Here is a 24,274-nt window from a genome sequence, read left to right as displayed (position 1 = left end):
TTTAATCTGTTGCAGTTGAGACCGCAATCACGTTGCTGGAGCGTTCGTGCGGGTCGAGAACACGGATTCGTGTAGCAAGCTTAAACGAGAAGATCGATCGACAATAGTGACAATCATTTTTTGCGAATGCGAACAGCGCGCTCTTGTCTGGCCATTGTCGGCTGAATCTACTGCATCATGAGTCGATAATACGGCGGTCTACGTAAAAGCGACGCGGCGCGGCACGGTGTCGGCCGAGATCAAAGCGAGAGTCGACCGTTGATACTACGGTTGCTCGCAGCTGTTAGTCGCGTTTCCCTGGTGCATCACGGATGCCACTGCGATCGGTGCAGCTCCATCGGTGCACGAGCCTCGCCGTGCAAGGCTCTCCCCCAAAAATACTGGTCCAATCGGAACCGTGTAAACAATGGCTGAACGACGCCGGATTGGCGGCACTGTCGCCAAGTCGTGGTCCCTCCGCCAATCGTCGACGAGCAAGCCCCGGCTACAGCAGAAAGTGCATCGGTCGTCCTTTCATCCCCCCTCCCTCGTCCCGCTCCCCATCCCAAGAAATACTGGTGACGGCGGCACGGCTCATATTCAGTAGACTCGGCCATTTCTCTTGCGACTGGTTCGGCCGCGACGTATATTTTTGTTTCTCCGTTGACGACAGTGCGGGTACTCCCGGGAAGCTTGGCAAGATAACGCGACGCAAAAGGATGATACACTCCGGGCGCACCAGGCTCGAGGTAAGTGTCCCTCCGTGTCGGCCGTAAACGGAGCAGAGAGTCTCTCGCGCGCGCACACACGCACGCACGGCTCGGTAGTGAAATCTGACAGCGGTGAGACAGAGAGAGAAAGAGAGAGAAACTAGCACCGGGGACCCGAAACTGGCCCGCCGAATTTCCTCGATACGGTCGCGCGGACGGCTCCGTCGTCGAGAGGGGCCCCCAGGACCGGAGCACCGGAGCTCGGGGGCCTGGTTGGCTGGCAGGCCGAGGCTCGCTCGTGCGTGTGTCCAATGTTGTCATTGCCGAGGCGAACAGCTGATCCGCTCCCCTGGCCACCAGTCCGCTGCCTGGCAACGATTTCTCGCGCTCGTTATCTCCGCTCCGTCACACAGCAAGCTTATCCGTCGCTGCTTCGATAAACAATCTTTTGGGACACACGCTCTGTCCCCTGTTCCTCTCTATCTTTCTCTCTGTCCTCTAGCTTTCTGTCTCTTTCTCTCTCTCTCGCTCTCTGTCACTCCACCTCTCTCACTCTTTCTCTCTCTCTCTCTCTCTCTCTCTCTCTCTCTGTCTCTCTCTCTCTCTCTCCCTCGCTCTCTGTCACTCCATCCCTCTCTCTCACTCTCTCTCTCCTGCTCTCTCCCCCGCTTCGCTCCGTCTTCCTCCCTCTCTGCGTGGACAGCTCTAAAGGCTTCCTTACATTTCGCATCGTTACCATTCCGCGTATATACCTCCGTCTCGCTCTCTTTCCCCCTCTGTCGCTATGCGTGTCCCTCGCTCCATCTCTCTCCATCTATCGGCGAGCGTTCGTCGCTCCGTCTCGTTCTATCCAACCAGCTCGGTTCTCCGTTTCTCTGATCGACCAACCAACCAGTCGACTCAGTTCTTTGTTCTTTTCGTTCTTTCTTCCTTTCCGTCGTTCTCGCGTTTTCTCGTCCCCGGCAACACTGTCGTCATCGCCGACGAGATGCTACCCCTCTATTGTCCCCCCTCCCCCGCGCAACCCGCCGCACCGTGTCCCTTGCATTTTTCAAATTTCGAGTCGGCGATCGTTGTACACGGACCACTGGACCATCGTGTTTCGACCCGTTTTTCCTAGGCATCGTCTTTTCGTTGGCTCCGTGTTTCCATGTCTCACCCTCTCTCTCTTTCTCTTCCTCTCGCTCACTCTCCGAGTCGTACACTTTCTCTTTCTCTGTCCGCCTTGATTTATCTCCGTCCGTACCCGTCTCTATCTCTCCAATGCTCTCCGTTATATCTCGCATCCACTCTCTCCGTTTTCCTCGCTCTCTGTCTCTCCCGTCCGTCGGTCTCTCTCCCTCCATCCTTTGTTTTTCTATCCGTCTCTGTCCCCGTCTCTCTCGCTCCATCGTCGATCGTTACGCGCTATTAGAATGTCAATGAGCGTTGTCCTTCTCGCCGGTTGACAGTCGAACCTCCAGACCGAAATCGACCATTCTTCTTCGCGGATCACTCCTCCGTTTTTGTTTCTCTCTCCGACAACAAACCCCGGTGCACGCGCAACCACGGCCGCTCGTCTGGCCGTGTTGTTTGGGTTCGCTTATGCCTACGGAAACAACACCGTCGTCCCCTGCGGAAATCATAAGCAACGCGGCCGCAGAACACAATGGAAGTTGCGGTCGATCGACTGGAAAATTTGTTCTGAACTTCCACGATGTTTACCCCCGGGGAGAGGGGGGGGGTGGAAGAGCGCTGCAAGGGCTGCTGACCCTTTTATTTTCTCTTTGGAGTCGGTCCGGCTTCAAAAAACAATTCGCCACGATTTTGTGGACGAACATAGTTCCGCTAGGATGGCTGGATTTTATGGTAGTGCCTCGAACCTAACGGTTTCCTTCTTTCAGAGGAAAGACTAGACCCTTCAAGGGGCTTGTAACTTGGTAAACACTGCTTTAGGGCGCGATAGGCTTCGGTTGTGTCATCTGTCTAACGCCTAACAAACTGACTGGGGGGTGATCCACCCCTGTGACAGTAGACAGCGGTAGGTATCAGCTCGTTCTATTTAAAAGTCTCCTCGTCACTTTGGATCTTCGTTCTTTAGATAATATCCCTTTAACACGAGTCGTCGACCTTATTGATCACAGCAAGCGAATTTTCTGATAACCGATAATCAGACACCGCCGCCAACTTGTTCCATTTAAAATTCATTAAACCGCGTCGGATCCTAGGACGAATTCTACGGCTTCGATCATTCTCTCGTTGCATCATCGAATGATCCGTTCGTCGTCGGATCATGATTCATTTACATGTAACGTCACGCTTTGAAGAAATGCGCCTTGGAAGACGAACGTTTCACGATATCGAGGGAACGAGGATCGGCGAACGGTCAGATGCGACAATTCAACTGATTCGTCGCGGCAGGAGAATTTTTTGATGACAGTACAACACAACCACATCCCGAGATAATGCTTCGCCCATTTCTGCGTCGACAGCTCGTGTTTCATCCGAAACGTTGCACTCCGAAGCAACACATCTCGTAAAATGTTTTACAATATCCGGGAGAAGAGGATTGGTGAACGTTCAAGGTGCGGGAATGAAACCTATCGAGCAAATCGGAAGACTGTGACCATTTCGTTTCATTCCATTTATTTATTCGTGGGAGAAACCCTTTAATACAAGAGAAGGTAATAAATAAAATATATATACGATAAATAAAATAATAAATTTATCTTCTAAAAGAAACATTAAAGAAGAGAAATAATTATCGCCTATAAAGCTCAGCAAAGTGATTACTGTACAATATGCTGCAACGATAGTTTTACACGTCAATTAGATTGTTCAATCATATCTGGTTTTGCGTTTATTAATCATTGGAGCTAGCATGATTAATCATTCTGTTAACACAATTGGGCTATGATACACAGAATAAAATAGACAATCGAATAATTCCTGAAGAGAAAACATGATCTTTGATTCCATTACTTGCAAACAAAATATCGGCAATTTCTCTTCTATTATGTAGCGTTTGAAGATTTATATTTTCAAATGAATTGAGTTAACTTCATAGCCATGTGAGACAAAAGGCATCGGACTACTACCGCGCCTGGCTTGCAAAGCGATGAATCAATTTGATCAGCCTGAGATCAAATGATACTGCCATATTCAAAAGTAGCCCTTGTCGAAACACAGAAAAGACTTCTAAGTGTATATTGGTGTTGTTGATTAATTCGGAAGCTTTACGAATGAATCCAGCGAGCCGAGACTACGTGTGATAATTTGTTCGCAATGTGTTTTGAAAGATAAGCTGAAAGAGAGAGTAATACCGAGGTATTTAACATGATTAAGTGTTGTTAGTAAAATACTGTCGTGCTAATCACGAGGGCCAACAACGAACGTTCGAGGAAACGACGGAGGCATTGAACTGCAGGGACCTTCTACGCCGGCTGAACGATTCGCGATCTTCGAGAAGGCTGTCAGATAGGATCGTCGATCGCTAGAAACAGTATCAGGCGGGATCGTCGATCGTGACCACGACCCAGGTTGCATTCTCGTCGGATGGCAGCGCTATGTCCGATTTGGAGGGAAAACAAACGAGCTGGCTGGCTGGCTCGCGGGGCCGTGTAAACAGAATCGGCGCGCGCCGCGTGCATTATCAAGCTGCAGCCCGCGAGTTTCCCCGCCATCCGATGCACTCGTCTCGTCCGGTGTATCCGTCTCCTCCGAACCCGGTTTTACCTCGTTTTCGTCAGGATGATCTCAGCATCCTTGGAACAACCCTCGAGAAGCAACGGGCAAAAATGCATTCGTGCCACATTGCACTCTCTTACGATCTTCCACTTAATAATAACAATAATGGTAATGACATTAATAAATTTATTTATCGACAGGATAAATCCTTTGTTACGGCGAGAGAAAGTAACATTAATGTAGCAGTTACGCACAAAGGCGGATAAAATATAAAAACTTGAAACTAAAGAAGAAATTTAAGTATGAAAAAAGAATCTCGAGGGGGAAAGAAATGTGCACGAAGTATAATTGGATTGTGTGAGCGTAGATACTCTTAAAGGCCCTTATCTTTGGTAATTCATAGAATTTCGAAATTTTCTTTCGACTATGTATTCTCGAAGTGTCACAGAAAGCGCAAACGGGAAAGAAACATCGACGTTTTTAAAGTTCTAGACCGTAACCATCTCTTAAGCTATTCGCGTTCCCAAGTTTTCTGCACCCCATTGGCGCACCATGATCCGCGTCGCCAAGCAAGAGAATCCGTTGTTTGTATCACGTTCTGTTTAGTCTTCCACTCGATCGCGATCGATTTGCATCTGTGTCGCGATTCCGAACTATTTGCATCCCTGTGGTCTCTGAATTTCGTTATCTTTGTTCCCAGCCTTTTCTCGGGTCATCTGAATCGCCGATCGAGGAGCTGCGTTATTTGTGCCATACTCTTTGTTCCCCCTCGGTTCCTGATCCCCGGATTCGCGCGTGCTGTTTTGTCGGTCAGAATCGCGTCGCATCGATTCGGCGGAGCTCGACAAACCGTGTCTGACCATCGCATGCCGATTCTACTTGCAGCTGGTGTTCCATCGAAATCGAAGCACGCTGTAAAAAACAATTCTGCATCGGATACGTGCACGGGATTCGCCATGGAAATAATGGAAGCGTGAGCGGAATATCCGCGGCCGGAGAGAAACGACAATCGTGCAGAGGCAGACGCAGAAGCATACGAGCGCGATTATGATAATTACCGGCGGTTCGCGGAGAAAAAGAAACGAAACGAAACGATCCAGCTCGGGAACCGCCATGGGCCGGAGAGCTCGAGGCGGAGGACTCCGCGTGCATTTTTGAATAATGGAGCAGCTGAAAGGAGTTAAGGAGGAGAGAGATTTCAGTAATAGAGTGCAATATACGAAAACGAGCCGCGAAATTTCGTGGCGGGGAGGGGGGGGGGGGGGTGGAGCGCGCAGATTCAAAGGGGAACTCGAAACAGGAACGATCCGGCGGGAGAAACGCGCGAAATTGAACCTCCCAGCGGCGACGCGCAACCAAAACGGTTACATAAGGGAAGAAGAAGGGAGGTAGAAAGACAAGGAAAAACGCAGCGACGCGAAAAATATTTCGGAATTCTATTTTCGACACGGATCATTTCTCGCGTCGAGGACGCTGCATTCCCGCGCGAGATGCCATTTCGGCGCTCGGAAATCGACTCTTCACATTAAATTTATCGGGACGATTGTCCCTCCTGTAAAACCCGCGGTGAAGTTAGACGAATGAGACATTCATCGGCGTTTTCGCAAAGGTCGAAACAATTTTTGAGATTCGCTAAATACATCATGCCCACTGGATGACTGAACGGGGTGTAAAACAAGAATAACATTCTTCGAACACATGTCTTTGAAATTTTGTATCATTTCACTTGGAAATATAATTAATGGATATTTTCCAGTATCGCGTGTGAGAAACAACACGCCCAGGAAAATCGTCGATCCAGTTCTTTCAAATGTGAAAGTTACTTTGAGTTTGTAACTATCTACAACGCTCTAAGTGATTTCCTATAACTGACTCGCCCTGCATATATTCGTATATTTCTATTTTCTATTGTTTCTAATATAGAAATATACACATATGGTATTTTGTACAGTTTTTGTTTAGACGCCATTAACAATGTAAAAGTCACTTTGAGTCTATAATTGTGCGCACCACTGTGCACAATGGGCTTCCAGCTCGTTTGCTAATAAATAATAATAATATTAATAATAACGATCGGAGCTGTTTGCAAATAACTCTGGTAGATTTTGCACGGCCAACAATTGAAGCCGACAGATTTAAAGCGGAAGCTAATTGCTGGAGACGAGGCTTGTCCACGAAGGAAGACACAGGGGCAAGGTGAATAATCCTCGGCCTGATCTGAGAGATCATCCGGCCAGATAACGGCGCGATCTTGAAGATACATTTCAAGAGCAAGTCGCAGATAAACCGCTTTATCGTCGATTGTTAACAGCGATGATGCAACGTGCGCTCAGCTGCGCGTGGCCTTGGCGGCCTTGCTCTTTCGGAATGCACTGCGCAATCGAAAAGGCTGACGCAAACTAGCCCTTTGATTGACGGTGTTCTTATCGATCGAGGAGAATTGATATCGAAATCTGTGCCATGGAACGTGAAATTAGAATGAAAAGCATCGAAGCTCGCGGGTTGTATCGAAACGCGAGTTCGAGTCGTTGACTGGTGGCTCCAGAAAAATCATGACGATTTCCGTGAAAAATCGCCGGCCCTTCGAAGGGCTGCTTCTTCGTCTTCGAGACGCTCTTGTCGAAAAGCCGAGGTCGCGATTCTTGAAGCAGCATCAATCCTGAAGCTGCGAAAGGTTATTTATAGAGGAGATCGATACGAGAACCGTGTGTTGCGATTACTTTTTAAATGTTCCGGCCGCGGCCGTTCCATTTCACTTTTTCTCGCCTCGACCGGCTCGATGCACGGCTCGAGATCAGCAACGATCTACTTTTCATTCGACCTCGCAGCTGACAACGGAGCTTCCTCGCTCTGGACACCGTGGCCGAGGTCCTTCGTCATCGCGAAACCACGGAAACGTTCGGAATCGTGGTTCGTCGTTGTCGCGCGATTCGAATGTAACCAGCTATGGACGCCCGAGGGTCTCTTAAATTAGGCTGCTCTCGAAAAATCCATGAATAGGGAGAATCGACTGGTCTGCGACTTATTTATTATTCGTAGAATCTATTAGCGGGAAAATCGAAGGAGATTCGGACGGATTTGCTGGAGAATTTTAGCGTCCGAGTCGGATCAACTAGAGCTGTCGTCGGGCTGGTGATCATTGGTCGTTCCAGTATCGGTTATCGCTGGAACGATTGCTCGAAAGTGGCTCGAGGTTGCTCGAAAAATAAGGACATTGTTCCTAGAAGCTCCGGCTATCTTTCGGAGTGGGCTGCCTTTTTCTACGAGGACTGTCACGGCACTTAGCCCAGAATCTCTGAGAAGGCTCCTACGTTGGAATCTCGGATACAGTGTCTTCCAAGCGACTCAACACGCGCCCAGTCTCGTCGCGATCGTTTAAACGTCTCCTGATTCGACAAAAAGTAACATCGATGGAGTCAATTTCGAGTGTTGACGGAAATTTTCCCAGGTATTCGAGAACTTTGCCCGCCAAAATCAAGTCTAGTTCCTTTTCAATCATACCGCTTGAATCTTGTCTCACTGTTGATGCAAATTCGATGCGGTCTGCCAAGCTAGAACGAGTATGTTTTTCTCGGAAGGAGCGTTCCAGGTCCACAAGATTTCTCCTGAATTTCTCCAAAATTTCTCCATAATTTCCATCCAATTTCATCCCTCAAAACAGAAGGAATTCGCTCGAAACCGCGCGCGTCTTTTGATCCTGCGCCGAGCGATTGGTTTTTCGGATAGACCGGGGTGTCGCATGATCGACGATGCTACGTTGTTTTAGAAAAAAGTAAGTCGCGTGGGCGTGGGAGGAGGGGGCCAGGTCGGGCAAGGGGTGCAACCGGTCGAGGAGTCCGGCGCGAGCGGTCAGTGGTGGAGGCAACAGCACCCATCGTATCATCATCATCATCATCACCAACACCATCACCATTACCATCACCAGGCCGGTTATTACACGTTGCCATCGCACACTCACAACAACCCCGTCACTACCATGAAGCAGTCTTACATGCAGGTTGGTCCACGTGTATAGCCGCTGATCGTACGAGGCCCGACAATGAAGTCCGCGAAAATTGCTGGCAACCTAGTTGCTGAATGTCAGCTCGGCCATCCTCGAGCTAGCTCCCTCGGGACGCTGGCCGCCGATGCCGCCATCCGACCCCTTTCTCCGAAACAGTCTTCGAAACGATTTTCTGCAATGGCCTTCGGTGCTGCACTTCGAATACCATAAATGTCGACCAACCACCTCTGCCTTTACAATTTCTTCGTCTCGAGCGAGCACAACGAGCGTGTCGATACGGTAACTTCCTAGCCAGCCGAACCCACCCTGAATAGACGGTGCCGAACGCTTCGGCGTTCGATCAGAAACCCCCGTAAATGTAATCGTAAGAAGAGGAAACCGTTGGAGAACATCGCATAAAATCGTTTCAGGTATTGTTTGAAATTCAGCAAATAAACGCTGTCGATGCGCAGCTCTTCTCGAATACAGCACAAGCGTGAGATCGTCGACGAGGTGCGCAGCAATTCCACCCGCGGCGGATTAGACAAAAATTGTTGTGCCAGACCTTGAGAATCGTTGTGATTGGTCGGCCCGATCGTTAATCGTCCGCGACAAGAAAGTCCGTCAGAAAACTCACACAGGTGATTCCGAACGAGCGTGGATCTGACCGGTGTCTGTTTCTCTTTTTGGTTGCAGCTAACATGGGTGTTTCATGACGACGAGGCGCAGATTAATAAGAAACTGCCAAAAGAATTGCTGCTTAGGTACCGTAAGCGTATACACACGTTTATTTTCGATCCTACACTTCGACAATTCGAATATCTAACATAACATTGTCCTGTTTTCACTCTTCTCTTTCTCGTTTTGCCTATCGACACCGGGTATCTATTTCTCTTCTTATTGAGCGCGGATAGACTGTTAAATTAAGGCCGGGCCACCGAGTAACACGATTGCCATACGATTGATAGAATTCTCTCGTATCTGGACGTGGTGTCGCTATGCCGGTGCGCGCAAGTGAGCAAAGCCTGGAACGTGCTGGCGCTGGACGGGTCCAATTGGCAGCGAATCGATCTCTTCGATTTCCAACGGGATGTTGAGGTAAATCGAACCGTTGACGCGTTGCTCGCCGTCTGTGCACCTTCTTTCGGCATATCTGCCGCCGATCTTATCCGACCCTTGTCCCTAAATCGCGCTAGGGTCGCAGACTAAGACCGCCTTCACCGGAAATATGCGGTCGAAATCTCTGCCGTCGAATCTTTATCAATATTCGAAAGTTCAGTCCTTGTACTACAACGATGCATAGTGTCGCAATCAGTTTCTCCTACGTTTACTTGCTTTACTATGAGAACAGATGTTTTTAAAATCTCATCTCAAATATTACTGGCAGCCTTTGTCCATAGAGATGCCTCTCCCTTTCGAATGTTCTCCTCTACGGACATTTGAAAAATGTGATAACCAAGCTAAGGAAGCGCGCGTGGCGAGCGACGCGTTAACAAGCCAAGCTAGACTGTAGGGTCTTGGTGTTTAACATTGTGGGATCGTTCAGGGACCAGTTATAGAGAATATATCGAGACGATGCGGCGGCTTCCTGAGGCAGCTGTCCCTGAGAGGCTGCCAGAGCATCGGGAACAATTCGATGCGTACCCTGGCCCAGTCCTGCCCCAACATCGAGGAGCTGAACCTGAGCCAGTGCAAGAAGATCTCGGACGCGACTTGCGCGGCCCTCAGCAGTCACTGCCCGAAGCTGCAGCGGCTGAACCTGGACTCGTGCCCCGAGATCACCGACATCGCCCTCAAGGATCTCTCGGACGGCTGTCCCCTTCTCACCCACATCAACCTGTCCTGGTGCAAGTTACTTACCGACAATGGCGTCGAGGCGCTCGCGAGGGGCTGCCCGGAGCTGCGCAGCTTCCTCTGCAAGGGCTGCCGCCAGCTCACCAACAAAGCCGTCAAGTGTTTGGCCCGCTTCTGCCAAAATCTCGAGGCGATCAATCTACACGAATGCAGGGTACTTATCGCAGGTCCAAGCTTCGGCTCGCGAACGTTGCACGGTGCTCGATAAGGACAGGCTTTTGGAACAAGCGAGATCGATTGTATCCCCTGCGAGAGTCTACAATGAGAAGCTTGTAGTTTTAGGGACTCCTTCGAGAACAAATTATCTTTAGTTTGCTCTCGTTTTGCTTCTGCAGCAGGAAGCTTGCTTGTTCTTGTTCTAGAAACAGTTTTAGAGACTTCTTTGAAAACTTTATCTTTGGGGTATTTTTTCGGGGACCAATTGACCAGCTCGTTCGCTTAAAGGTCCGGTGCTTATCGAACTGTATCGCGTTAGAGGTTGTTTGAGGTTGCCGAACTGCTCGGGCGTTTATAGCATTAGACAATCCTCTTCAACTCGGAGGAGGGCGTTCGACAACCTCGGCGAACCGAAGCTCCCCTTCGAGAGGAGCGACCCAGACGCAGGATGATACCGAGCCTGTTTCAGAATATAACGGACGACGCGGTGAAGGAGCTCAGCGAACAGTGTCCACGTTTGCACTACGTTTGTTTGTCGAACTGTCCGAATCTGACGGACGTGTCGCTGCTCACGCTAGCGCAACACTGTCCGCTCCTCAGCGTCCTCGAGTGCGTCGCCTGCACACACTTCACCGATGCAGGCTTCCAGGCTCTCGCGAAAGTAAGTGAACCCTCGTTTGATCTTATCCGGGAGTCGTCGGATCTCTGGAGATTAGAGAAACGAGTTAGTAAACGTCTGACCGCTTCCCCGGTACGAATCGTTTCCAGAACTGCAGACTACTCGAGAAGATGGACCTGGAAGAGTGCCTTTTAATCACAGACGCCACCCTCATTCACCTGGCCATGGGCTGTCCCAGATTGGAGAAGCTGGTAAGCCGACGTTTCGATGTTCATCCTCGGTCTCGGTTTGTTAGCTCCGGAACGGTGCGCGATGGCTCGCCGGAGCGGCACACTTTGCATCGCACCTTGTCGCGTCGTCGTGCCATTATAAATAGACATTATCAGCTGGAACGGAATACGTTACGAAAATTAATGTTGCGTTTCTGCGACGCGACTCGAGCGTCGCGATAACGTGGGTCGCGTCGACGTCGGACGATTCCCGTTCGTTTATGCGAGGCCGATCGTTCATTCGTTCGAACGAAACGGACCGATTAATATTCGAGACGGTTTGATGCCGCGGAAGAAAGAAAATCTACGACGGCTTCGGAACCGTGTGGCGGTTCCAGCATGGAACCGTCTCCCGCGTCTCACGATGTTACGAAAGCGACTATCGATCTTGCGGATGGAAAAATAAAGTATTTCCGTCGACTGGTTTCTGAAAACAGAGTCTGTCGCACTGCGAGCTGATCACCGACGAAGGCATCCGGCAGTTGGCTCTCTCGCCGTGTGCGGCTGAACATCTGGCGGTGCTGGAACTCGACAACTGCCCCCTCATCACAGATGCCAGTCTCGACCACCTCCTACAGGCCTGCCACAATCTCGAGCGCATCGAGCTTTACGACTGTCAACTGATCACTAGAGCCGGCATACGTAGACTCAGAGTATGTCTCCAATTTTTACCAATTTCCCTTTCGCCTGCTGCCGATCGATCTGTGTCCCGAGGTAACGATGTGTGGGGCATCTCGAAGTTAAAAGGAAGACTTTGCACGTGGTTGCAGTCTCTGCGAATCGGATAGTGGAGCCGTGGGACAAAGTTGATGAAAAAGTAATCTCGTTGCCAGACTGCGACGAAAACCATTTGAAAAATCATTTGGAGAATTTCAGAAAATTGTTGCATTAGGTTCGGATAGTTAAAATTATCAAGACCGTATGTTACAACTCATGCAGACAATTTTTATCTTGCATAGAACTCCGCAGTCTGCTCATTACTGATCAAGGATTGCAACTCGTTAGTTATTATTACGATTCTATAATAATTTATAATAACCAACAAAGTTGATCACTGATCAGATTACTATTCGTCGAACTCTGTTGTGGGGCGACCAATTGATGTGCCTTCGATCTCTGTTTTCGGGTATAAATAACTTCTTATTAGAACATAAATAAATGAAAGAATTAATCATCTCCGAAAACAAACCAAGGTAATTGGTCACGCGACGGTAACTGGCTACACTATCTTACAGATCGTATAACATGGAAAGCAGGAATGTTTTCGGTATTGATTGACCGTGAGTTAATGACAAAGCAAACACCGAGTTGAAACGTTTCCATCGGAGGTCTTTGAACCTCTTGTCCAGAATCTCTCCCGTTTAACGATGTTGTAAATACGAAGACTATAAAGTCCATTTATGATCCCCGCAGTCCTCCCACCTTGCTGTACCCGTTACCTCCATCGTGCCAGATGAAACAACGATCTCCCCTTAGCCTTTCCTACAGCCGACCCCACTCGCTAACCCAGATCAAACTCGTGGAAGAAGTACACCTTTTAAATCTATGCCACAACTTAGCGTTTCGCTTTCTCGGAGTCCAAAAGCCTGAAACAATTAGGCAAATGATAATATAATTAACACCCTTTCGTTCGTCCGCCGGAGGCGAGAGCTGCGATCGCAGCGTCGGGCGAAAGGGTTCTAACCTCGCGAGGTCCTCGCAAAGACGAAAGGAGCTAACAGGGTGTCGTCGGATTGATTGCAGACGCATTTACCGAACATCAAGGTCCACGCGTACTTCGCGCCTGTGACACCTCCGCCGAGCGCGGGGGCGTCCCGGCAACGATACTGCCGGTGCTGCGTCATCCTGTGATTCTGCAATGGAGCGACGCTGATGTAAAACTCGTCCGACACGTACCACACGACCGGTGGGCAGTTGTTTCGGTGGTGATCGCCGGTTCGCGGCGACCGTGGGACCTTCTCTTCTCTTCGTCCGGCCCGGAATAGCGGCCGGGCTGTCAGCCGGAAACACGACAGCGACAAGCGACAGCGACAGCCAGCCGCAGCCGCCCGCAAAAGCGTCGTCGTCAACGCAGTGAGAGAAACAAGTAGCCTCATCGTGAATCGCGAATCCTTCGAAATCGGTACCAAAACCGCTACCGTTGCACGCGGCACCACGCGACGCGCCCGCGTGTGCTCGCGTTCACACGAACAGGAACGAACACGAAGGACACACAGATACACGAACGTACATACAGACAGACAGACAGACAAACACAACCTCGTAACACACGTACACTCGTAAGGACACAGAGAGCCGCTGCTGTAATTAACGTACTGTTGATCGACGCTACTATTCACTACTATACTCGCCGCTGTTCGATAACTATTCCGCGCGGTCCGTTCATCCGTTTCTACTCGGACGAGAACCGTTGTTTCTCCGACACGGCGTCGGCGTCGTCCGGCCAACGCGACCGTCGATGACACCTCGAGGGGAAGGAAATTCCGGGCGACATTCGATTACCTCGCTGAGCAACCCTTCGCTGACGAATCACGCGTACGCGTTCAGATCGGCTCGTTTCTACCGTAGAAAAAAGAGAACTCGAATGTGGAACAGAGCTTGCACGAAATCGCGGAGACACGTTTCGCGACCACGGACAAGGTCGCTGTTCAAGGTCGAAGGAGAATTCTACGACGCCTAAATCGAAGAGGTTCGACAGTTTGGATTTCGTACGAGTTCGTGTAATTCACCGGTCGATGAGAGTCAGTCATCCCTAACTTCTGCTGGAACAGCAGAGATACTTAGCTGTAACTCGGTTGCGAAATCGATGCAACATTGTTCCCGATGCACGGACCAGCAGGTTTCAGGTGGTTCGCATCGATCGTTCGTATTTTATGCGGTATCGATCGCGAAACGTGCGTGACAACTCGAGAAGAAGCTACTAGAAACGAAATCAGTTTTCGTTGAAACGAGTGCTCCCGAAAAATCGACGATTACGCGAACGATAGTAGATCGATGAGAGAGCGCGAACGTTTTTTCATCCGCTGGTTCGTTCGGAGGGTGGGGGTGATGTGCTGCCTATTGACCGAGTCGGTCGCGAGTCTGACGCAGAAACGCGTCAACCGTCCGCGAAGGGTGCATTCGCATGCGTGATCATCTGCAACGGTGCATCGCGCGTTCCCGCACACGTTCCGATCCTAGACACACGTACGGCCGATCTGGTGGCGATCGATCGATCGATCGATCGACCGGCCGAATTTTCTCGCTGTTCTCGATGTTCCACGCGACGAAACAAAAGAAAGATAAACGTTACGAGCGTATGTATATACAATCCATATATATATATACTATAATATATATATATATTTTTTTAGTACGACGCAATCCTCTCTTCTGCTATAGACGTTGAAACTGTTGATGAGAAACGCGCATTCGATGCGAAGTGAATCAACTGGCACCTCCGCCTTCAATCGCTTGTCAATTATAAATAAATGTTTCGCGTTAGAAAAGAATGTTTGCAACACGATCGTTGTTCTTTTATTGTCTGACTGCGCTTTCGAGACGCAAAGGTGAACTTGGCTTGAGACGCGCAGTGGGTTGTCAATAATTATAGACTCGAAGTAACTTTTACATTTTTAGTTATATTCGAGGAACATCGCATTTGCTTATTTCTATATTAGAAGCAAAACAGAAAATAGAAATATAGGAATATAATGATTCGTTAAGTTCTCACGTTTAGATATCGGTAACGATGCAAAAGTTACCGAAGCGTCTATAATTATGCGCACCGCTGTACTTAAGGCGAAGCGACCACTGCGTCGCGATGAAGCACCAAGGCAATTAAAGGATCATTAGCGCGTTACGATCCTTCGTTGTCGAACCAAACGTTTTCCGTTCACAAGCGACTGAAGGCAGCTCCCGGATGACTCACCAAGCAAACGTCCACGGTTTGTCAACAAAGTGGGCCGATTGATGTTCGACGCGTTGCAAATCTCACTCTCGGACTCTACCGAATACTCGTCTGTCGCGCCGAGTATGTGTGTTCCTGTAGCAGTTTCTCGACGAACACTGCCTATTATAAACGTTATCGATTTAAAGTTACCGAAAAATCTTTCGAGGAGCGAAAAGAACGAAAACGAAAAAAAAGAAAAAAAAAAGAAACGACGAGAAGATAAACACGAACGTCGTCGTAGAGAATCGCAGGTCTTTTTCGCGTCCCCGTTTCGCGGGGGACGGTAGTTATATACAGAGTCGTTCGTTAGCCAGTACAGTTGTACAGACAAGATGACAGACAGAGATCGTTACCCCGCGCGCGTTTCATTCGCAGCGAGGACCATAAACGCCCCCGAATTTCTTCCCTTCGAGACATCGCGCGCCGCCGAGCACATACTTAACGCGTACGGGACCGCTGATCGATTGTCAACGGGGATCTTCGCATCTCCGGGAAGGCGAGAGTCCGAGTCAACTCGCGTCTAACCCTCGGACGACGGGTCGGTCGCGACCCGGATATCCTCGATACCTTCGTGCGATATCTCTCGACCTTTTCGATCGACGATCGCTCGCGTCGGGTCCACGAGAGAGCCCAGAAGGAAAGTACGGAACGCTGCCGAGTCAACAGCGTGGAAAATGACAGCGGCTGATTCTACGAGAAAAACTGAGTCGAAAAGAAGCAACACAATTTTATCGTAAGGAGCTTCGTTTCCGAGATAAGAGACTTTGTACGTTCAGTTGTTTCGAGAAGTAGAAACGGACGACCATGATCAGACGCGCCAGCGCTGGGAGAAGCTAAATTTCGAAGTCGATTGTCTCCGTAATGAAATCTCTTGGAAGCCGCGCGATGACTGCGGATTCCTACGCGGAAATCTCGAAATTCTTCGTCGAATTTATATTTTCAAATTCATTGCAAAAGAGTCTTGAAGATTAATGCAATGAACAGATGAGATTTTGAAAGGAAATGGAAACAATCTCTCTGATAGGGAAACTTGTATCCACTTCACACAAATCGTTCTAGTATTTGATTGGAACTCTTGCGATACTCTCACCGTCTTCTGTCTAATCTAATCTTTCTCGCCATAAGTGCATATAATCCGCGGAACAATAAACCGCAGATTTTACGCATTTACGACAGAAACGAGCACGTAGTATTCTCCCCAATAGTTCGAATAGTTCTTCATCGCGTTCGAACGTTTCCTCCACTATCGAGCACGCGTGTTCGTTTTCGTATGCATTTTAAAAGCGACTCTTCTGACAGTTCGTTCACTACACACACAACAATCATAGACACAGTTTGTCGTAGAGGGGAGTAGTAGCGTGTAAGCGAGCAAATCTTCGTTGCTTGTTTGTTTCGCTTGCCTCATGTATCGAGAGGAATTCTGTCCGCCGAACTATTGGGGGAGGGTACCGTAGATACAGAACTGTGAAGATGTTCAAAATTCAATTTTGATTGTGCAGGAAGATCCGCAGTCCAGCGATTAAATACGTGTTACTCCATTGATACAGTTTTTCCTGTAGGATAAATCAGCATTGATCGCAGCAGACCCAGACACGGTTGTCCACGGAGTTCATGAAAATCGTCGACGTCCGAGGGTTAATGGCCGCCGGCCGTAAAACGGCGGCACGTTCGAACCAAGATGATTGCATTTCAGGGCGATTCGTAGTTAAGTCTGGCCTCGAATCGCCCGTATCGAGACCCAAACGTAATTTCTCCTCGACGGCCCCGAGCATCTGTATATTTCCCTGTCTTCGTTCGTCCTCGCTCCCTTCGCTGTTGTTTCCCTTCGGTCCTCGGTTCTATCCGGGGGTTGAGAACGGTTGCGATATCGGTTACGGTTTTTGAAAACAGTTATGGAGAACCGAAAAAATCTCGCGACTGTTACAAGAGCGGTTTCGCTTCTTCGGAACCGATATTTTACTCTCTTTATAACTTCTTTCTCAGTTTTGAACGTCTCTAAAACCATTGACAAATTTTATTCCCTAACAAATCGACCACAGCTTTGAAGATTGAAGCTTCCCTTTCAGCATGATCTCTCGAAACTGCATGTACGAATTTTTTTAGTGGTTTTATGAAACAGAAACGACAAACAAGTTCGGTCGTGTGGCAGCGAACGTCGCGTTACTGTGAAGCGCACCTTTCGTTCGAAGTTCGATAAAGTGACTAAAAAAAAATCGTATATCAAAATTTAAGGGGTAGTTGTAAAAAGGAGGCTTCAATCTTGAAATCTCTGTTACGGTCGGTCGAGAGAAAAATTTTTCTGATGTATTCACAGACCTTACAATCCGTCACATTTTTCTCGGTAAGAACATATCTCCAGTTTCCCACCTGTTACATCAAGAAAAAACATGTTACAGGAAAATGAACTATGCACAGCACAAGTAGAAGCTTCGTGCTTTAAAATGAGTCCAGGTTTATTGTCGTACGACACGCTTTTACGAAACCGTAACAGTTCGTGTGTCGTCGATTCGTTGAAAATCAGACATACGGTGTACGAATACTTTGTACGCTGAGAACCGAGAAATAATTGTTAAACAAGTATAGTTATACACAATAACAATTACGAGATCTTTTCGATTCTCGATGACCATTTCAGTCAGACCGGATATACGTAACAATTCGAAACGATTATTTTCGGAAGCTTCTCAACCCCTGGTTCTATCCTCCCTGTCCCCCGTTCCCTTTTGTTTTGTAACTTGTCATGGACTAGGAGAGCACAGACTGACAAAACGAATCAAAGCGTTAATGCGTTGAAACCGATTCACTTCAGGGCCCGGCGGGACCGACTCGCCGGGCCGCCCTTTTACTTTTTAAGCCTAGGTTACGGATTGGTGGCGGTTTCGGGAGCCGTGTAAACGAGGCGAGGATCGCGTCGACGTCGGCGCCGACGTCGACGGCTCCTCTGGGAATCGTTCGCGGCGCTGGTGGCTCGGTGACTTTGCGATTTGGTGACTAAGGAAAAGTCGGAGACTCGAGGCTTTCACGGCCCGGCATTCCCTCGGCTCTTGCTGCCACGGCTCGCGCTTCAGAGCCCGCTTACAGCGTTTAAGTAGCCATATTTGAATTCGTATAATTTTTCATACCATTTGAATAGGTGTTTCCAACGAGCATACGCGACCTTCGCCGAGAAAGGCAGGGGTCGCCTTCTTCTGGACAACCGTGACAGCAAGACCTCCAGGCGACTACTCGTTCGTTCTATGGCCCCTCCCCAATCCCTCTCACACGCCCATCCCTGACCCCTTCGTGACGGGTGCACGCGATGCACAAAACTGTTCGGAATAGATGAACGCGGGACACGGACGCGATAATCCGGATCCGAAGTCTGTCCGGAGAACGCGAAGGCTGAAACCTGATTCCAGATGACTAGACTAGGTGCGGAGGGACCGTCGGTCGTTCGGGCTTCACTCTCGCCGGCTAATCCACGATAATAGTCCGGTTCCTCTTCAAGGATATCCGTGCAGTATCCGGTTCAATTCTCGAGCTTTATCGAGCCTGTCAAGGTTATTTCGTCTTCTAATTTTAGCTAGCTGTGTCTGACCGACTTTCGGCGAGGACCTTTCTCAAGATGTTCATAGTTGTTCCTCGCTGCTTCGTCGATCTTTCCTTTCAATCGCGCGCAACGCGAGAGCTTCGAATCCGTAATTTCTGAAGCAGCTGAAGAGGATAATTAGGTGACCTGAACTATCAGATGGAGTCATAAGTAACTTCCGTTTCTTTATCAGACGAAAAAGCTCATTTGCCCCGGTGACTCATAATAGGTAGATGCGAACGATAGATACTACCTAGCAGCATCGGAAGCTATGCTAGGCGTCAACACTAAATTGTGATAGGCTAGAGAAAGAGCCCAAGAATGTAGCAATAATCTTGATAATTCAGCAACGAGACAAAACCTTGGCGAACTAATTCCGAGCAGGAGAAGGAACCTCGAACGGCCCTCGGTCTCGTTTCCGCTTCTATACCGGGTGAACCGCGCGGTAATCGGCGAGAGCCGCGCGTGGGCGTGGCTTGCGTGGGCGCGGCTTGCGGGAGCCCGGGACCCACGCGGCCCGGCCAATGGCAGCGCGCGGTAGGAGGAGTCTTGCAACGAGTTCGTTCGGGTTCGTGATCGATGTGTGATTTATTTTCGCTGATGCGAATCATGTCGGCTATACGTAGCATACATACAGTACATATATTTTTCTTGTCGTAGCGAGGATACTTCGGACGGGAATGGAGGAAAGGGAACGGCCTTTCCCGCGCGCGGTGGGGATCAGACGGCGGGATTTTTTGATCGAGACCAGATTCGAGTTTTTTGAAAGGGTCACAAAACACGGTCCAACCCCCACGCCGCCCTCCCACACGGACATACACAACACACCCTTCCCACGACACGTGCAATAGCTCGCGAAACGATAGTATCGCGTGGCGCACTCCGTTTCTATATTATCCTTCCCGTTGTTTCGACGAGTCGAGAGCCAGCCACGGGCACGACGACGACAACGACGACGGCGACAGTCGACGACCAGTCGTCTCGTCGACATTTTTTTTTTCTCCGATGAGAAAAGAACAAAGGAACGGTCGGGAAAAGTATCGATTGTTAATCCTTGCTAGCGCGTAAGAACGTAACACCGCGTATATTTAATATATATAGCGTGTAAACGGAATACCGGATGAAGCAACTAGATATGTATATGTATATATGTACTTATACATATGTATGCATATACATATATATACACACACACTCTCACAACACACGTTGATACGTATATACATGTATTGTATATATGTATATGTATACGTATACTATAATATATACATATATATATGCACACACGTGAACGCGTATATATGTGTGTATACGTACGAGGAAGAAAAGGTATATATATTAACAAAAAATGGAAAAAAGCAGTAAAAAATAAATATATATAGATAAGATATGTTTTATACGCTGCATGTCATCCCTAGAGGAATAACGTGATCATTGTAAAGTGTCGTTCGAAGTCGAGTGTCTTTCTTATTTTCTTGTTTCTGGTTTCCTTTCGATCGTTCTAGCGACTTAAGCGATGCTCGTTTGCCAATGCACGATTGTAATTAAGGGAGAGCCGTGACGTACGAGAGGATTTGGCATGGCGAGTGCGCGCGGATGAAAGGAACTCCTGTCAGCGATCGCGCGAACCCTGCGGCTCGTCGCCTCTGCGAAGATTTTACGAATTTATAGGAAAAACGATTCGAAGATCGAAAGAACAAAGGCGCGCTTTCGTCTAACTTCTAGTTCCTTCAGTTTTAATTCGGCGCAAAGATCCGTGACCCGATCATGGAAATAAAACGATTTATAGTCACTATACTGCGGATGTTATGCATTTATGACAAAAATGAGGAGATTTCATACAAATAAGTGGAAAACGTTTAAACAATTTAAAAATACCGTTGTATCGCGTTCAAGTCGATAAAACGATTGACGAATGAAAGAAATGTCTACGTAGCTCCTGTACCTCGAAACTAAATGCGGGCAATTTTCATTCCGCATAAACATCCGCAGTCGAATAATCGCGTGATCGTTGACAGGGAGTTCGAGAAGCTGTCGGAGAACCCGTTGACCGGGCTAGATAGGAAAATCGTGATCGATACATCGAGCAAAAACGATGGATCATTCGTGAAGGGAACAGACCGGGTAGTGCCTCGAAAATCACTCGGCCATTTCGGACCGCGGATTTGCGTGCGTTCGCAGCGACAGACACGATTGTCCGGTCACGTTAAGATTCAACAAGATTCTCGGAGTCGAGTTTCGATTCGATTCCGATCCGCTGTAAACATTTGCATAAAGATCCGCAGTCCGCTTGTTACAGAGAGACACGTTTCCCGGGAACGTCCGAGGAATCGTTGTTGCGGGCGTATACAGTTAAGAGGTAGCGATCGAGCCGGGGATTTTATTAGAACGAGGACGAGCGATTTTCGAGGCGCTATCGTGCTACAAGTGAGACGTGAGAGAACCGTTCGATCGTGTCCGTAGCGTACCAATGGTAACAATCGCGGTCGTTTGCATCGACTATGCGAGAGAAGAGGCGTGATCGAGGAGGTTTTGAAAACGAAGCTTCGAGGCCGAGTGATCGAGCAAGTGTTTGGCTGTGCAGTAGAATAGGAAACAGACAGAGAAAGAACGCTAGAGAGAAAGAGAGAGAGAGAGAGAGAGAGAGAGAGAGTGCGAGGAAGCAAGATAGCGAGAATGCGAATGATCAAAGCGAGGGTGTGAAAGGGAGACAACAAATAAGATTCAGATGTTAATCGAAGCCAGCGAAAGTACATAGATACACACGAATATATTTCCGGTGATGCGTTTCGCTCCCACGTACACACTGTTTAACCGCGGCGTACGCCACTGTTGTTTAATTGGTTGATTGATTCTCGTTACCGAACGCACGCGCGCGCGCGCAGTCTGGCTTTCCGTTGCCTTTTCAGTTTCTGGAATGCGGTCAGAGGGGAGGGGAGGGGGGGGGGTGAGAATTCAATTCGATTCGAATAGATCGATTCATTCGGATATCCGTCTGATCCGGGGCGAACGTTCAAGCCCCGGAGAATCTTTGACATACAAGTGTGCAACACACTGCAAAATGGTCTACACGTGTCGGCCTACACGTGCCTCACGAGATCCACGACGATCCTCTCGCGATAGTCGCGAGGGTTCGTCGTCGCGTGACAAGAACAACTAGCGATTACAATTGCGTTTAACAAGTGTGTATCTATTAGGGTGGATCGTCGGTTCGCTCATCTTCTTTTTTTCACCCCCGTGCGTTACTTCCACGCTGATGAACGTTTAGGGTGTATCGTGATCGTCCGAAATCGGGGAACAAAAGTTACATCGGTGGTAGACTGCGGATTTTATGCATTTGTGGCAAGAATGGGCGAGCGAAATACGGAACAGCGAAGACGTTGGAGTGATGCGAGAATTCTTGTCGCGCTTATTTTCAAACGCGTCGAAAGTATTCGAATACGTAATCGTTTAACCCCACGTTTCGTACAATCGACGTAGGCAGTTTTTGATTTCGCCTAAAGATCCGCAGTCTAGTTATTTGGATATCGGTTCTCGAAACAGTTACGAACAATCGGGAGAGTCTCGGTACCGTTATAAGTAGACGGCGGATTTGACGCGTTTACGACTAAACGGCGGCACTATTAGAAGAATTTCACGAATTGATTGCATTATTTAGAAGTTATTCAAATGGATGGATGTGTACGAGAAACGAGTAATACACTTTGTACGCTGTAACGATATACTTTGTCGCAATGTAAAAGTGAAACTTCTATGAATCGTGCAGCGTATCCGCGTGTAACGAAGAAGTTATAAAGCGTGTAAATAACCGGATGGACTACGAAAGAAATTGTAAACGGCACTTTTCTTGACGCGATCCAACCGACAGACTTTCCCGAATTGGCGACGGTCCGAGCGTCACGCGCCCGCCAACAAGGCCCTGACGACCGTGTATAAGGAAGAACAACCCTTACGTCTAAACGCCTAAACGTATGTCCAGCGTTGTCGTTGCATTTCAACAAAAATTGTTCAAGACAAGAATGAATAGCTATGCAGTTCTTGTTCCTTGCGATCGATGCACAAAGTTCTTATTTTGCATAAACATCCGCAGTCTAGTTATAAGGTACCTCGGTTCTGTTATTTCTATGTTTTCTATGTTTTCGATTCTCGGTTTCGGTTCTGTATGGTAGATGAAGACGAGCGGTGTCCGTAGTCGCAACGTAACTTCTCAGTAATACACAGTATTACAAAGATCTGTTCATATTGCACGCATTTTGCCGACTTAAATGTAGAATCCATACTTTGCAACACCTAAAGGGAATAATGATGTGTTTGATGCGCGAAGTAGAACCATAACCGAAACGCATAACCGAAACCCAGAATCGAGAAATAACAGTCACGAGACTCGGTTCTTCGCAATTGTTTCAGTCAAAACCGATACGTAACAGTTCGAAGTGGTTATCTTTGGGATCTTTGCAATTCCTGTTTGAAATGCTCTACGATATCGTATAGTCTCGATTATTTTATTATTCATCTAGAAATAATTACCAAAGCGAACGACAACCGCGTAATTAATGTACGATATTAAAAGAGCATTTCGACAATTACGTTATTCTGTCACCGATTCACCGCGGGAGCTAGTACAAAAGTGTTGTACGGAGAAACGCTCGAACTCGCGACCCACCCGGTCATATTAATATTTATATACTTGTTATGTATACAATATATATCGTTACGTATATGTATGCAAGTCGCACAGATCGGTTCGCGCGTAAAAACGAATACTGTAGCCGATTTCATGGACATTTTCGCTGCTTCGAAAAAAGCTGCAGTCTACCATGTATATATTTTCATTAATGTATGTATAATAAAACAAAAAAAAAAGTATATTCGAGACAACGATCGGCTCTGTGTTTTAGTGGTCGCTCTCTGTCACTCTGCGACCGGTGAAGTTAGAAAAGAGAACTAAAATCGGAGCGAGAGAGGGTGAATGAGAGAGCGAGAGAAAGTGAAAGAGAGAAAGTGCGAGTGAGAGAGAAATAATAGAGAGAGAGAGAGGATCGATCGAACTTACGCGTTTCGGGAACTATTTTTCGGCTTCTGAACAATATACATATTATCGCAACCGACGTATTTCTCTTTAGAAATAAATCTTGATGAGGAAACTCCGTGGATATTCTTTGTATTTATGTAAACGGCACCTAATCGCGTATATCACCTTTCTCGCGGAAGGTTCTGTGTTGATGTCAATAAATTTTCAGTGATTTCTAAATCGTTTTACCCATGTCCCCGGACTTTTCTTGCGGGGTCGAGACGATCCTGGTGACGGTCCTCGAAGAGCCATCATAAAATCATCCCTTGGTCAATTTATTTCACTTACATTTTTTATCTAGGACATTTCTGCTGAAAACCAGTAAAAGAAAAGAAAATATTAAACGAGTATAGGAATCTCTAAGGGGTGAGACTAAATCGGTTCTTTAAGTGCTGCATCTTTATTTGATATTCCGGCTGCAGGAATCACCCAGAGAAACCGATATTGGCGTAAAAAGTTCTGTGATTTA

At 48.0% G+C, this 24,274-nt stretch overlaps 1 protein-coding gene across 2 annotated transcripts; it reads left to right on the top strand.

The window, feature by feature from the left end:
- Positions 1–97: 97 nt before the first annotated feature.
- LOC117223398 (F-box/LRR-repeat protein 2) lies at positions 98–23,985 on the top strand. 2 transcript variants are annotated; one of them, XM_033475655.2, is made up of 9 exons: positions 98–728; positions 8,122–8,352; positions 9,034–9,101; positions 9,306–9,435; positions 9,884–10,345; positions 10,817–11,008; positions 11,116–11,217; positions 11,673–11,888; positions 12,979–23,985. In XM_033475655.2, exons 1-9 carry the CDS (start codon positions 312–314, stop codon positions 13,084–13,086), a joined length of 1,926 nt encoding a protein of 641 aa, XP_033331546.2. In that variant the 5' UTR covers positions 98–311; the 3' UTR covers positions 13,087–23,985. The 2 variants fall into 2 exon arrangements, with proteins under 2 accessions (XP_033331546.2, XP_033331547.1); XM_033475656.2 differs by lacking the exon at positions 8,122–8,352 and having other exon boundaries at positions 521–728.
- The last annotated feature ends 289 nt before the right edge of the window (positions 23,986–24,274 follow it).

This window comes from Megalopta genalis, chromosome 4 (genome assembly GCF_051020955.1).
Source record: "Megalopta genalis isolate 19385.01 chromosome 4, iyMegGena1_principal, whole genome shotgun sequence".
Lineage (NCBI taxonomy): Eukaryota > Metazoa > Arthropoda > Insecta > Hymenoptera > Halictidae > Megalopta > Megalopta genalis.
Note: the sequence above shows the minus strand (reverse complement) of the source record. Positions and strands in the feature narration are given on the sequence as shown.